A 16323-nucleotide genomic window follows, 5' to 3' on the forward strand; every position below is an offset into this window, starting at 1 on the left:
AGTTTTGGGTGTAGATGTAGACAGAGTTTTGGGGAACTTTTATATTAAAGAGCGTAGTGGAGAACTCAGACAAGCAAGAATACCTATTTTCTCTTCCTAACAAGAATGAAAAATAATTTCCTAGGTAACATGATTAAATCCTGAACTTGAGCTTTATCTGCCAGTTGCACTCATGGCAAAGGACTCTTCAAAGTGAAATCTCAGAATACCAACATGCAACACAAGCATCTATTAATAAAAATGGACTCAATACTATGCACTGTACCAAGTTTAAGTAAAAAATATCTGACTATTCTGAAATATCACGGCACTTAATATGTCATTTGTTACATTATCCTATAATTTAATTTTTTAATTCAGTATATAAATGCCAGTGGGCAATGACTATGTGCTAGGTAATATGCTTGGTACTGTGAAAATACCAAAATGGGAACTCAGGGGCCTTCTCTGACTAAAACCTCATTTTTGAAAAGTACAGTCTCTTACTAAAAACACAATGAAACTATCAAATAAAATGAGTAAAATTTTGACTGAAACAAGTCATTAGATAATTCACTTGTTTTCCTACAGATAAATTATCAAACACATTCTTCTGAATAAAGACTTGAGGTTATATACTCTTTATTCAGAGTTATGTACTCTTTATACAGTTAATAAAATTAATGGCATAATTTCATTACTGTATAGATGTTCTAATACACACACACACACACACACATACAACTATCCTATCTCTTTTAAGCACTTCCAATTTCTATTTCATCACAAACTTCTCAAACGCTAAAATAATTTGGTGGCTCCTAAGGTTTGAGATGAAGAAAAAAATTAAAACTTTCAAAAACTTCCAAAAAATTTGCCATGCAGCTCAAAATGAACTCAAATGTATTGCATTTTATGTTAGGGAACATTTTTCAGAGGTGATATGCATTAAGGTACAAGCAAGACCTAACTTCTTATGGTACCTAAAATATTATGTCAACTTGAAAATGGCCAAAGAACTCTTATTAATCACCCTTCTCCTTTTCCTCTACATACCTGTCACCCCCTCCCCCAGAGTACCACTGCTGCCTAGAAATTTCTTCCCCTGACCCTTTCTACAGTCTCGCCTCACTCTCGGGCAGATTTAAAGCGGCAGGACTGGGAAAGAGAGACACACAGGGAAAACTGCAGGGACTGCTAACCTCCCTGAAAAAAACTCTCTGGATTCAAGTCCTGTCTGGGGCATTAAGTAGTTATTGACCTTAGAAAAGTCCATACTTTGAACTCTTCGTTTACTTCACAAAAGCAGAGATGAATAAAAATCTCTTTTTTTCCTTCAATAAGAAGACTTAGCTAGCTTAAGATAATCATTTCTGATAATCATTCCAGACCAGAGTCCCAAAGGCTCTTCTCTTCCCCTCTGGGACTCTGGGTCTGGAAACAGGCAGCCTGAAATTCAACTCCCGTGGTGTAATAAGGATTCATAAAGAGCACCCCCTTTGTATCTGGGTCCTAGAGTCGGGTTCAGTTGAAAGGAGGCTGGAAAAAAGTTGTATACCTTTAAATATACATAAAACCTAAGAGATAATAAAATGTTATTTTTAAAAGAACATAGTGAGACAAATCAGGCAGATATACATCAATAACAGATAGAAATGAAAGAGGTCCAATAATAAATCCTGGAAATGAGAATAGTCACTTAAATCAAAAATACAGAAGACAGGATAAGCTCTAGACTGGAGGCCAGGAGAGTTAGCAGACTGGAAGTTAGGACTAAGAAATTCACACTGGAAGCAGCATATAATAAAAATAGATGCAAAATACGGAAAAGAAATTAAGAGCCATCAAGGACCAATTAATGCTAAGAAGTGTTCCAGATGAGAAAAATTAAAGGCTGAGAAGCAATACTTAAAGGAAAAAAGGGGCTAAAAATTTTCTGAACTGTAGAAATAGGAGCCTTCAGATTAAAAGCACAATTGCAGAGCAGAAAAAACAGAAGTAATATTAAAAAAATGATGATACAGCACAGTAAAGTTGAAAAACATGGACACAGAATCTTAAAAAACAATGTAAAAGAGATTATCAACAAAGTAGTAACAATTAGATTAAAAGTATACTTTTATACCAGTGGTACTAAATTCCAGAAAACTAGTAGTATCTTCAAATGCTGGGTCAAAATAATTGTTAATCTAGAATTCTACATCCACCTAAATTAGTATCCAATTATAATTGTAAAATAAAGACATTTTAAGTCACAAAACCTAAGAACATTTACCACCCATTAATAAGGCCTTGCTTTAAAAAAAAAGTAAATCTAGAGAGAAGAGATGGTATGTGGGAAACACTGGTGAATAAAAAAATCACCAAATCCTGGTAGGAAGTCGAACTGAGTAAGTGTTAAAAAGTTAGATAATGTTTTGAGTTTAAAAAGAAGCAGAACCACAGCACACACTATGGGAGAAAGCATTTGCAAACCATGTCTCTGATAAGGGTGTTGTATCCAGAACATATAAAAAACTCTTACGACTCAAAGTTGTTTATTTAATTAGCAACAAGATCTGAATAGACATTTCTCCAAAAAGACATACAAACTGTTTAAAGGAACATGAAATGATGTTTGAAATCATTAGTCACTAGAGGAATGTAAATCACTAAACGCCCTATATTGACACTCACTATAATGGCTATAATCAAAAGATAGACAAAAGCAAGTGTTTCCCTGGCTGGAGTAGCTCAGTGGATTGAGTGTGGGCCTGCGAACCACACGATAACAGTTTGATTCCCAGTCAGGGCACATGCCTAGGTTGCAGGCCGGTTCCCAGCAGGGGACTCACGAGAGGCAACCATACACTGATACTTCTCTCCTCTCCTTCCTTTCCCCTCTAAAGATAAATAAATAAAATCTTAAAATAAAAAAGCAAGTGTTAATAAGAATAAGAAGAATCCTCATACATTGCTGGAACATAAAATGGTGCAGCCACTTTGGAAAACAATTAGGCAATTCTTCACAAAGTTAAAAACAGAATTACCATATAACCCAGTAATTCTACTCCTTATGTATGCACCCAACAGAAATAAAAATAAACATCCACACAAAAAACTTGCTCATGAATAGTCAAAACAGTGTTATTTATAATAGTCAAAAGGTAGAAACAAATTAAATATCCATGAATGGATAAATGAATAAACAAAATGTGGTATATCCACACAATGCAATATTATCTGGCAATAAAAACAGAACTCCTGATACATGCTATAACATGGAACATGACAGGTGAAAAAGACAGTTAGAAAATACTACATATTTTATGGTGCCATTTATAGCAAATGTCCAGAGGAAAAAGAAAGATTTGTGGCAGGGGGTCAGAGGTCTGGGGGCATGGAGAATGAGTAGAAAGTCTCTTTCAGAGAGTATAAAAATGTTGTAAAATTGCCCTGGCTGGTGTAGCTCAGTGTATTGAGTGCGGGCCTGCAAACCAGAGGATCGCAGTTTGATTCCCAGTCAGGGCACATGCCTGGGTTGTAGTCCAGTTCCCTGCAGGCCAACTCCCAGCAGGGGACGCACAAAAGGCAACCATACATTGATGTTTCTCTCCCTCTCTCCTTCCCCTCTAAAGATAAATAAATAAATAAAATCTTTAAAAAAAATGTTGTAAAATTACAGTGTGGCAATGGCTGCACAACTCTACGTGTATACTAAAAAAACGGAATTGAATACTTTAGATGGGTATATTGTATGATATGTTAATTATATTTCAATAAAACTGGTAAAAGAAAAATCTAAAGTATTATATAACAGAATGTGAAGTTGAGAAAGGAAGCATTGGCCTTAAAAATCTTCTAAATCCCTCTATTATTTATAGGCAAATAGAGGCACTCAATAAACAGCACAGCTGGAAAATGAAGGATGAAAATACAATCCATATCTTCTACATCATCAAAGGGAAAAACATGAATAGAAGAAACTTAACAAATTCAATGCAAAGTCAGTCAAAATCCTAGATCCAACTCTGGATCCAACTCTGTAGACCAGATTAAAGGGCATTGAAGCAGTGCTGACCTGTCAGTGTTGATCTGTCCAACATATATTTGCAGAATTAAAAACAAAGAAACTTAGGAATTCATTAGGAGGTAGTGGAAGTTCAAATTCTTAAATAATCAGAGATGCTTTTAAGATTCTTTACAGTTTATAGTCTCTTTAGACCAGCAATTTTGACTGGCATGCTGCAAGAATTTTTAAAACATGCAATACCTGACTATTAGGGGCACTGACCTCCTTTTTCCCTTAGATTATTAAAAAAGGACAACAGCTAACACAACAGTACCCATTCTGTGTGAATGACTTGCAACAGAATTAAACAAGTTGATTATAAATACCATATGGAAGAGTAAAGATCCAGTGCAATTCAGGGCAGGGGCGGGGGGGTTGGGAGTTCTACCCAGCCAGTTATTAAAGACATCACAAATACACTACAATGAAGACAGTGTATTATTGGTGCACCAATAGACCAACGATGAACAAAACAGAATAGAGGACACAAAAAGAAGGCAAGAAGTGAAAGAGAATGCTGGTTTATGACAGAGAAGGCAAACAACACAGACCAGTGGTAAAGATGGCTCATTAAAAAAACACTACTGGGAAAAACAACTTTTCATATTGAAGAAAATAAATTACCTACTTTATCCCATATACAAAAATCCATTTCAAATACATTAAGGACCTAAATGTTGGAAAACTAAATTTTAAGACAATTCGCAGAAAACATTAAAAAAACAGCCTTCTGATCCCGGCATAGGAATTTCTAAATAAGTAATAAAAACCGTAATCATTTGCCTAATAAATTTACTTATAGATAAGCTTTAAATTTCTGTGTCAAAAAAAGATACTATCAACAAAGTTAAATACGAGGGACAGACTGGAAGAAGAAATTTATAACAAATACAACAATTAACATCTTGACTACAGAAAAAACTAATAAGGGAAAGACAAATACCCAATAGAAAAATGGGTAATCTATTCACAGAAATGAAATACAGGACACCTGAATCTCAGCAGCAATCAGAAAGATGCAAATTAGAAAAAATGAGATACAGCCCTGGCTGATGTAGCTCAGTGGATTGAGCAGGGGCCTGCGAACCACACGATAACAGTTTGATTCCCAGTCAGGGCACATGCCTGGGCTGCAGGCCAGTTCCCAGGAGGGGACTCACAAGAGGCAACCATACATTGATATTTCTCTCCTTCTCTCTTTCCCTTCCCTTCTAAAGATAAATAAATAAAATCTTTTAAAAAAGACACCAGCTTGTGCAAGTCAATTAAAAAAGAAAGAAAAAATGAGATACAAATTACACCCGATCAGATCGGTAAATTTTTTCAAGTCTGACAATACAAAGTACGGACCAAGACGTAGAGAAAGAGGAACTCTTGTGTTTTGGAAAATAATTTGGCAATATCTAGTAACAGTCAGCATGTGTATAGGCCATGACCCAGCAATTCTACTTTAAGTATTTCAATTTTGAAAAGCCATAAACATAAATAAGAACAGTCACTGCAACATTTTTGTAATAGGAAAAAATGACAACAATGCAAATATCTATTAGAAAAGAAGAGATTTCTAGCTAGATTTCTAGATGACTGGCTAGGATAGTAACTCATTTTGGTAATTCCAGTACCTTAGCAACATGCTATCACAGAGTAGGTGCTTAGCAAACGAATGCATAAATAAATGAGAAAGAAATGGTGTCACCTAAAAGTGGATGCAGAGCTGAAAAACAGCTTTTTTATATGGAGAACTAAAACGAATGGACCAAAATCACAGTCTTCATGGGATGGGATAAATAAGAAAATTATAGAATATATTAAATAGTTATAAGTGCTAAGATAAATGAAAAGCAGGGAAGGATAGTTAAGTCTTGGGGAGGGTTCTATTTTATAGTGAATGTTCAGAAAAGGCCTGCCCTATAACAACTGAATAAAGACATGAAGGAGGGTGAAGGAGCCAGCAGATAGCTGGAGGAAGAACACTCCAGGCAGAAGTAACAGCCAGGGCAAAGATCCTGAGATTTAAGTACTGTAGGCCTGGCATTTCCAATGAATTACAAGAGGGTCAGTGTGGATAAAGCAAAGTGAGTGAAGAGTGATGGGGAATGAGAAGTGATTTGGAGAAGAAAGTATACCGAACAAACAGAGACTTTGGTTTTCACTCTGAGCAAGAAGACAAGTCCTTAGGTTGTAAACACAGGAATTCCATGATCTAACCTATGATTTAGTAGGATCACTCTGGCTATATTGAAACAGGCTAAAGGGATAGAAGGAACATTTAATAACAATAATGGCAGTCATAAGGTTCTTTAAAGATCTGGTCAAGCTCCCTACTTCAGTGCTACTGGGACACTTGGGATTCCTCTACTGCTTGATCCTCCCTAATCAAATGAAAAATTAGGTGTCTAAGAATATATGTCTGAACACGGAGATAAAAGAAGCAAATATCCAAAAATCTAGGTTCTTAAATGTTAACTGCTTTGGGTAAAACTTTTTAGCCACACCAAAATAATATCACCATCACAGGCCTCTGCTTCCTTTTTCTACTCTTCATTCCTTGAGAGAAAGGCAAACAGAAAAGCAAAGAATGCAGGTACTTCCAAACTGATGCTGAAATAAATCTGACACTCATTCATTTATTCAACCAACGTTTGGTACTCACTGACCCACATTTATATCCTCAGTATTTAGCATATTATAATGTCTGCACACAGGAAGTGCTTTAAAAGCAGCATTACATTGCCTTATAAATATTATATATCAACTAAAATATGCATTGGGAAAGACTTTCCTTTAAAACTCTAAAGTAGTGCTGTCCAGTAGTTTCCTGTGATAATGAAAATGTTCTACTCCGAGCAGCCCAATATGGTATAGCTAATAGTCCCATGAATTTTAATTTAATTAGAATTTTCATTTTAATAACTACCATACACAACTAAATATTAGAATACAGCAAGTAGCTAATGACATTTCCACTAATATAATGAAGGCGCTGTCATCTCTGAGTTAACACACATAATAGGGTGCTAGAAATGAGTACATTATGAATAATTTGCTAATTGCACCAAAAAGACATTAAGAGAATTTTCTTAGTGTAATTTCAGCATTGTGAGCCAAAAAAGAAAAAAGAACTAAAGAGGAAAAAAAAAGGATATTCCAAACTTTTCTTTCCACTCCACTTCCCCAAGAGGTGGGTGGGGAATCAACCTTCTGACAATCCCATGATTTTCCTCATTGAGTCTGGCTAGTAAAACAGTTTGTGGAGATAAGGAGTCAAGCATTTTCTGTAATTGGGGAGAAATTACTAGGGCATATCAATTATTTCTGTAATAAAAGACTATAAATTTGGAGGGCATGACAGCGTAAATTGTTGAAAAGCAGGATTCATATAATGAATAAAGTGTGTTTAGAATTCCAAAAACCTATCCTTGTGATTTGCATATTAATCTTCCCAATTCTGTCCCATTTATCGCAATTTTTTAACGAACCTCTTACTAAAAGACATGGATGGCTCAATCCATTGAGCAAACGGAAGTATAATCTAAACTAGACTTTGAGTAATTCCTGGTGGAGTAACTGGAATAGCTGCTTATGACTGGGATAGTAAAATGTACTTTCATTACTCTGCGTATCCATTATCGCTAATGTATACTTTGAGTGACTGTACAAAGTTAGTCAGAGGTACAAAGTCCTACCTTGGCACAGGTCTAATTGCATACTTAGAAGATCTGATAACTTAGAAACAAAACCAGTGAGGTGAGCAACTAAACGCCAGAGATAGCATTTTTTATGCACAGCAGCTTGTTCAACTTGTTAACCACACAGTAAGGCAGCTGTCTTATAAATTAACCACACAACTCCCCACCCTTCCTTTCAGTCGCATTCATTTGAAGCCATTAAAAAAAAAAAAAAAAAACCACTGCCAGACTGCCTGTCTTGAAGACGAGTGGGTTACACAAGCAAGATTTAATTCAGGTTAACAAAAACTGTTAACACTGAGAAGTGGTGTCTTGATCTAGGAAAAGCATTTAAGAGAACCACCTTAAAATGATCGGCCTACCAGACAAAAACACCTCTAGGTAAATAAGCCTTCTATACACGAAGACTGGCAAATCAAAAGCATGAGGTTAGACCTGTAATAATTAACTCCAAGTTACTGTGCTACAGCTTCCTGCAACAAAGTCCCTCTTACCGCAGTATGGTATTATAATGATATCATTAGCTTGGTTTCCTAACAAGGCATATATCTGGAATATCTGAATTCACAATTAGCTAAAAATAGAAAGCCAACATTTGTTTGAGGGAGTAGCAGGTAGTTCTAGCTTCATTTATAATTTTTTTAGAATAATGTCCATGCAAAATGACTTCACAGAAGGCTAGCTCTGCAACAGCACACTTCTCAGTCTGAGCGTTAAAATGCTCTTCTAGACCAGGGAGAGTTACCAATGCTTTGGTCTCACAAAAATCGCTTTCGTTTCACTGCCTTTTGAATGAATAAATGAAACCACTTAATTGTAGAAGCAGTTAACTACTAGGATTTAGAAATTAAGCAGCAACCAGGCACAGACCTCATTCATTATCGAGACAAGGTAAGGCTTCTTCAGCCAGGAGCAATTTTTGTCCTAATTTGTCACTGCTGCTTTAGTGTTGAAGTAGCCAGGAGGTAGGAAAGACTTTTTCCTCTCTGAATTCTAAGAAAGGTGGTGTTTTTGATGTGCCTTAATCACCTTCTTCTAAGATTTCTCTCCCCGGCCCAGAAGTATCCCATTGGTCCCAAACCTGTCTCACGCCAACTACCTTCAGGAGAAAGGGGTGGGGGAGTAAGGTCTACATTCCAAAAGTTTCACTTGGGCTGGGGTGAGGGCACACAGTTCGACCTAACTACCCTACATATCTTTTCCGAAACCAAACGGGGCGTTGGAATATTTTCTGTCCCTTACCCAGGCCTTGGGTAAGGGACACTTCTTCCGTTGCGAGGAGTTAGACTAGTCAAGGAACCCTCCTTCTCGATAAGCAATGCCACACGGAACAGTGACATTAACTGCAAACAGGGGCGAGAGGGGACCTAAACGCAAACCTTCCCCCTCCCCTTCACTCGGACGTGTCCCAAATTGCTAGAGACAGGAAACGCTAGTCTCTTTCCCCTTCCGTGCCCTCGCCCGGTTCGCTCAGAGGGAACGACGCTCTGCCCGCGGCCGCCGAGGACCTGCGATGAGGCGGGGGGAACCGAGAAGCGCGGGCAGGAAGGGGCCGCCTTCCGCGCCCAGCCTCGGCGCCCCGGGCTGGGAGGCGAGACGCGCGCCGGGGTGGCGCAGGGCTTCGCCGGCTCCGGCGCCCGCCTCAGCCGAGGCCTAGCCTGCCGCCCGCGCCCCGGCCTCGCGGCTCCTTCCCCGCCACCAGGGCTCCAGAGGCCGCGCGGGGGCGACAGGGAGGTGGCAGGACGGAGGTACGTACCAGCTGCTGCCGGACCCAGCGCCACATGCCCCCGCCGAGGCCGTCCTTGTCCCGCGGGACGCGGGGACCGAGGACCTGCAGGTGGAGGCCGACGAGCCAGAGGGGGAAGCGCGAGAGCCCCTCTGGCTGAAGTTCCGCTCGCCGCTACTGCCGCCGCCACTTCACTCCCCGCGCCCGGTCCCCATCTCGCGCGCCGTCCCGAGGTCTTACTGGCGCGAGCCGGGCGCCGCCCCCGCCCGGCACAGCTGAACCTGCCGCCTCGCCGCAGCCACTTTCATTATCGACCGTTTGTCATCTAAATCACAGGCACAACCCCAGCCCCTCCCTGCCCAGCCTAACCTGGGCCCGCCCCCGGCGCCTCGGCCCGCCCCCGGACGTGACGACAGGGCCTGCGCGGACTTGGGAACCTGGCTTGCTCTGTCTCAGCTAGTGCTGGGCTCGCCTTGTGGGCGGTGCCGGGGGCGGGCGTGGAGAGGTGGGGCATTCTCGCTCGTAGTTTCCACCCTGTAACCCATGCCCGTCTTTTCAGGGGTGGGATTAAATCTTGTCTGTGGGTCAGTTTGTGGAGTCTGGGGCTTTCTGCTGACTGCTCTATCTCTACTTCCTAATGCATGCAGGTTTGTTTCTGCCTCTGTGCTTCCTTTGGTTCCACACCCCCCCACCCCCCACCGCAAACGCAGCAGTCTCCAGAGTAGTAGGTTAATCCCCAAAGGTCTCTGCTTTTGTTCAAGCTTTAGCCTCAGCACTTAACGCCAGCCCTCTAGCAAACGACTGAGTTGGAGTTGAAGGACTCTTGATCACTTTAAGTAATTTTGAAAGGGACTGCAGCTCCTTGGTGCCTAGTCCACTGTGCTCCAGTGTTTCTAGGAGAATGGACGAGATGCTGTGTTTTGCAGTACTAAATTGAAAGGTTAGGGTGAAAAACACTTTATGGGAAAGTAGTTGTTTACTGTTAACTGCCGAACTCCTGCAATCAAAAACACCCAGAAGTAGCAAGACATAGATGAGATAAGAGTGGATAAACAGAGGTAAGAGGAATGTAAAAACAATTGGAACAAGGCTTTGAGTTGGAAAGCTGAAATGAAGTGCCCGGTCTGGCTTTGTGCAAAAGCAGCCACATGTACATCTTTACTGTTGCATACTATGTATTGTGTGGAATAATTTTGCTGGATTAAAGCACACTTCATTCAACACACAGGAGTTTGTGGTTTTTAAATTTAAAAATAAAAACCTTTATAAAGTGAAATCAAATCTAAATGAGATGAGCATGAGTAGGCAAGTTATTACATATATATAGGTTATCTGAGAAGAGTCTATCCATTGTTAATAAAATGAGATGGGTTTGCGGGTCATGGATATAACTTGGCAGCCAAGGAAGGTGGACTGGAATGTGCATTCGTGAGCAATGATGACTTCCCGGTACTAGTCAGTGAGGGTGGTAGATGCCTCCATTGAGTGAACATGTGTACTGTGTGGCCATTGCATTCAAATGGCTGACTAAGTAGAGAAATGAATCAGCATGGAATCCGTGGAAACTTGGGATGATTCAGAAGGCCACAGCTATGGACAACTGGTAACTGTCAACTTCATTACGACAATGTGCCCACTCATGTATCACATCTCATGCACAGTTTTTTGGAAGATTTGGAGCCCTGTGACTTTTGGCTTTTCCCATAACTGAAATCACCTTTGAAATGGAAAAGATTTCAGACCATTGATGGGATTCAGAAAAAATACAATGGAGGACCTGATGGAGAGTGGGAGAACTGTGTGAGATCACAAGGTGCCTACTTTGAAGGGGACTGTACATCCTGTGTACAATGTTTCTCATATCTTCTTCAATAAATGTCTCTATTTGGCACATTACATGGCTGGATACTTTCTGGACAGACTATCAGGGGTGTCCAACCTTTTGGTGTCTCTGGGCCATGCATTAAATACACAAATACTAATGGGAAAAAATCTCATAGTGTTTTAAGTGAATTTACAATTCTGTGTTAGGCTGCATTCATAGCCATTCTGGCCCACATGTGGCCCATGGGCTGGGGGTTGGATACTGAATAATCTTTTAGTTTCAACAGACATTTCTTGTGCAATGGTTGTCTTGCACCAAAAGTAGAGCCCTTCCTTTGGGATATTTATGATCTATAAAACTAGCAGTGGAATTTTATATTCTAAATAAGCCAATCCCAAAAATTAACTAGATCAGCAATTTTCAACCAGTGTGCCAAAGGAATTTCTAAAACATGCAATGCCTATTTAGTCAGGGGCACTGACTTCTTTTCCATTAGATCGTCAAATAAGAAAATGACAATAGCCAACACAGCAGTAGCCATCTGGTGTCAATGAATCAAAATTATTCCTATTCCAGTTTTTTTTGTCAGCTTGACAAAAAATATCTTTTTTTTTGTGCTGCAGAACTTTAGTAATTAGCTTTCACCATGAGGTGAAAAAGGTTGAAAATCCCTGAGCTAGATATTTGAAGAGAAAAATCTTACTTTTGTTTTTGTGACTGAACCTTGCTTTATGAAACTAAAAGGAAGTTTGAGATACATTTACTTATTCTTGTGGTGATCATTCATGGTGTTCCGGGCCCTGGACCAAACCCTGTACTTGCAGGATCTAACTTAAGCCCCCTCAGTTGAAGTTGATGTTATTATTCCTATCACATAGATGTGGAAATACAGGCTTAGGTTAACTTGCTCAGGTTAGGTAACGTGGCAAAGCTAGGATTCAGATTCTGGATGATCAGGCAACAAGTCTCATGCAAGTTCCTAAGGTCTGTAAAAATATGAAGATATGACCATACCTACTCTTACTCATCTGCAAGTGGTCTGATTAAAATTAGGCCTGAAAGGAGACTTCCGCCAAGATGGAGGCATAGGTGGAAACACTGTGCCTTCTCCCACAACCAAGTTTGAATACAACAAAGGTTTGGAGAACAAAGACACAGCCAAAGAACAGAAAATTGCATTATACGGAAGTCCGACAACAACGAGCTGTTCAACTGGACAGATAAGAGAGGCGGAGCCAGCAGCGGAGCGGGATCAAGCAGGAAAGATCCCCTGACCTAGGCGTGCAGGTAGACCAGACTCAGTCAGGGTGTGGGGCAGACTGACCGCAATCGCACATTCGCGCACAGTGAGACGGACCACGCAGGCCCCAGAGGTCGAACCCAGTGGTGGAGGGCTCACTTTGGTCGCACACTTGCGTGCAGTGGGACAAAACACGTGGGCCCCGGTGACAGTGGCAGCTGCGGCGGGAGGCGGCAGATAGGACGCCATTGCTCCTCTAACCCCGCCCCCACATACAGCGTCACAACCCAGCGACTGAGTTGCCCTGCTCTGGTGAACGCCTAGGGCTCCGATCCTGATACGTAACAGGCACGAACAGCCCAAAAGATGGCTCAAGAAGAACTCAAAGCCCCAGAGCCAATAACTCTAAGCGACCAGGACATAGCCAGCCTCTCAGATGCACAGTTCAAAACACTGGTCATCAGGATGCTCACAGAACTGGTTCATTATAGTCACAAATTAGAGGAACATATGAAGGCTAAACTAATTGAAATGAAGGGAGATGCACGGGAAACCAATAGTGATGGAAAGGAAACTGGGACTCAAATCAATGGAATGGACCAGAAGGAAGAATGAAACATTCAACCAGAAAGGAATGAAGAAATGAGAATTCAAAAAAAATGAGGAGAGGCTTAGGAACCTCCAGGACATCTTTAAACATTCCAACATCAGGATTATAGGGGTACCAGAAGGGGGAAAGAAACAGCCACAAGTGGAAAACGTATTTGAGCAAATAATAAAGGAGAACTTCCCCAGTCTGGCAAAGGAAATAGACTTCCAGGAAATCCAGGAAGCTCAGAGAGTCCCAAAGAAGTTGGACCCAAGAAGGAACACACCAAGGCACATCATAATTACATTAGCCAAGATTAAAATGAAGGAGAGAATCCTAGAAGCAGCAAGAGATAAGGGGACAGTCACCTACAAAGGAGTACCCATCAGACTGTCAGCGGATTTCTCAAAAGAGACCTTACAGGCAAGAAGGGGCTGGAAAGAAGTATTCCAAGTCATGAAATCCAAAGACCTACAGCCAAGATTGCTTTATCCAGCAAAACTTTCATTTAGAATGGAAGGACAGATAAAGTGCTTCTCAGATAAGGTCAAGTTCAAGGAGTTCATCATCACCAAGCCCTTATTATATGAAATGCTAAAGGGACTTATCTAAGAAAAAGAAGATGAAAAATATGAACAGTGAAAGGACAGCAAACTCACAGTTATTAACAACCACACCTAAAACAAAAGCAAACCAAGAGGACAGCTAGATCAGGAGTGGAACCATAGAAATGAAGAACACATGGAGGGTTAGCAACAGGGGAGTGGGAGGAGGAGAAGGGGGGAGAAGGTACAGAAAATAGCATATATAGTAGGTAGAAAATAGATAGGGGGGAGGGCAAGAATAGTAGGGGAAATATAGAATCTAAAGAACTTGAGACATGTGGTTATAAACTAAGGTGGGGGAGAATGGTGGGGGAGGGAGTTTGTGGGTGGAGGGGAATGAAGAGGGGAATAGAACAACTGTAATGGTACAATCAATAAAAAAAATTAGGCCTGAAAGTGTTTGTTTCTAGGCCACTAAATTTTGTCAGGACAACATAAGAAATAGAAACCTGGAGAACACATTGTGCATTATTATTTAAGTGTGGCCCAAATCTCAAAAAGGAGAAGTGAGAGGAGGAATTGACTCTAAATGCTATGGTGGAATATTGTAAGAAGTGATCTCAAGACAGTTGTAAAGACAAAAGTTGTAACTCAAACTGTCAGGAACAGAACGAAAATTCAAAGCCCTGTTTTGTTCAAAGCATTTTTCAAGAACAATATTATAAACCTTATATTAATTCAAGGATCAGGAACTATTTTTATACTATAAATTATTACCCTTTAGTGATGAGCAAATCAACTTAGTGTGTCATGATGGCTATTTTAAAAAGTAAGATACAGGTATCCCAGTTGGGCTCGGGACCAGAACTGTTTAGATTTAACAGTCTGTGGACGGCCGTAGTCTGAGAGTCTGGTGTCTGGCCGTGGTCTAGCCTAAAGGCAGGACCCAGAAGATGGGGTGGGGTGTAGGGGAAGCCTTCCCCGAAATGTGGCATGCGCTGGTCCTGCTGCTGCTGTTCCCCTGCACCTCGATAACCCCCCTCCACTGCAGCCCCGATCCATGATGCTGACACCCAGGAGACTTCCTCGGGTTTTCTAGGCCTCCAAAGACTGCTCCAAGACTTCGTCGAGCTTTTCCTGAGACCCCAGGATGACCTGCTACAGGGCACAGACAGCTTCTTCTCTGCCCCCATGGACTTTCGGGGCCTCCCTAGGAACTATCATCAAGAGGAGAACCAGGAGCACCAGCGGTTGGTCAATCTCTCCACCCACCTCCAGATTGACAAGGTGACCAACAACAGCACAGGAGCCGTATTGATCTCCGAGAAGATGGTGGCATCCACCAAGCGAGGGGAGAACTTGGAGAGCTACTCAAAGGTACCCAAGATAGAGGAGAAGGAGATCCTGTGCCCATCCCAAAGACCACGGACAACACCCACCCAGATCCTCACCCTCGAGTGGCCTTCTGGATTGTGAAGCTGACACAGCGAAGGTCCCATCAGAATGCCCAGGAGGGCGACCGCTGGCTCTGTGAGAAGGAACACCGCCTGCAGGCCTTCCAGGAAGGGCTGTGGGAGGGGGCCCCAGAGGAAGTCTTTCAAGAAGGGACCCAGGGCTCCTCCTACTTCAAGCTGCCTGCCCGCAAGACCCGCTTCCTGTACATTCTCAAGCCCTCCCAGCAGCTACAGGGGTGGGGACAGAGGAACACCTGCATGTACCCTCCACCAAACCCCACCAGAAGCTCCGTATGGAAATAAAGTTCTTCTATCTAAAAAAGAGATAAGATTAAAAAAACCAGGATATATTGCACAGTGTAAGTAATATGTATTGTTTTATCACAATATAAAAAGAATTTCTTTCTATTGGTTGTGGTTGGAAATGTTTGAAAGCATTGATTTGGGAATACGCAAGATTTGAGGCAGGCACCAGCTGTAAAAGAAAGGAGAAAAATGTATTTGGAAGCAGCAGTCATTCATTCCACAGCTATTTCTTAAATGTACAGAGCACCAAATGCATGCATAACAACCGCCTAAAACTAGGAGACACAAATGCAGCTCTTAAGGTGAGTTCCTTTACCCTGAGCAGGGTTGAATATCTGGTTGGAAAAAGAAGTTGCAGAGAGGAATCAGTTAAATAACAATCCAAGTCAGTATGGAATTATGTCCTAAAAAACTATTCTGATAATAATCACTAATTTCAGAAAATTGAAGCAATTGGGGAGAGTTTTGAAGAAATGTGCTGAATTTAAACTGGACTCAAAGTGGGAGGAGGAAGGGGAGCGCTTTCCAGCAAAAGAACCGCAGGAACAAAAACTTAAGAGTGAAGAACGTTCAGAGTGTTTGAGGTACAATTACTGATTTGGAATAATAAGAGGTGGGGTTGAGTTAAGTAGGGCAAGGCGTAGTATGGGGAGAGTTTCTAGCTAGTCACAAGAATCTGCAAAACATGGGCAATCTCTGGAATTTTCTGAGCAGAGAAATGACAGGATGAAATTAGAATGTTATCCAATAGACATTCCATGTGCTGGGTTGGATAGAGAAGGACGGTGAGAAAGGAGATTACTGCTAGAGTGGAGCAGTGAGTTCACAAGCGCTGGGCTGGCAGAGAGCCAGGAGTAAAGCGTGTTCTAAAAAAGTTGTACTCCTGATAAACAAGGAAACTGAAATTTAAAGCATTCCA

General features: G+C 41.3%; 2 protein-coding genes across 4 annotated transcripts in view; one reads left to right on the forward strand and one right to left on the reverse strand.

The window, feature by feature from the left end:
- ATP11B (ATPase phospholipid transporting 11B (putative)) overlaps positions 1-9802 on the reverse strand; it is a 113573-nt gene extending 103771 nt beyond the window's left edge. For 2 of the 3 annotated variants that reach the window (XM_037027617.1, XM_037027618.1), the window contains exon 1: positions 9476-9802. In XM_037027617.1, coding sequence (XP_036883512.1) covers positions 9476-9502 — 27 coding nt within the window. In that variant the 5' untranslated portion in view covers positions 9503-9802. The remainder of the gene's footprint in view (positions 1-9475) is intronic. The other variant, XM_037027616.1, reaches the window with a different exon arrangement.
- A 4828-nt stretch (positions 9803-14630) lies between these two features.
- Positions 14631-15410, forward strand: DKKL1 (dickkopf like acrosomal protein 1). Its single transcript, XM_037027619.1, is given in 3 exon segments — positions 14631-14678; positions 14680-15046; positions 15049-15410. Coding segments are annotated over 3 exon segments (768 nt in total). The 3' UTR covers positions 15402-15410.
- Positions 15411-16323: the final 913 nt, after the last annotated feature.

This window comes from Sturnira hondurensis, unplaced genomic scaffold, assembly GCF_014824575.4.
Source record: "Sturnira hondurensis isolate 20B ecotype Veracruz unplaced genomic scaffold, ASM1482457v3 Scaffold0019216, whole genome shotgun sequence".
NCBI classification, from domain to species: Eukaryota; Metazoa; Chordata; class Mammalia; order Chiroptera; family Phyllostomidae; genus Sturnira; species Sturnira hondurensis.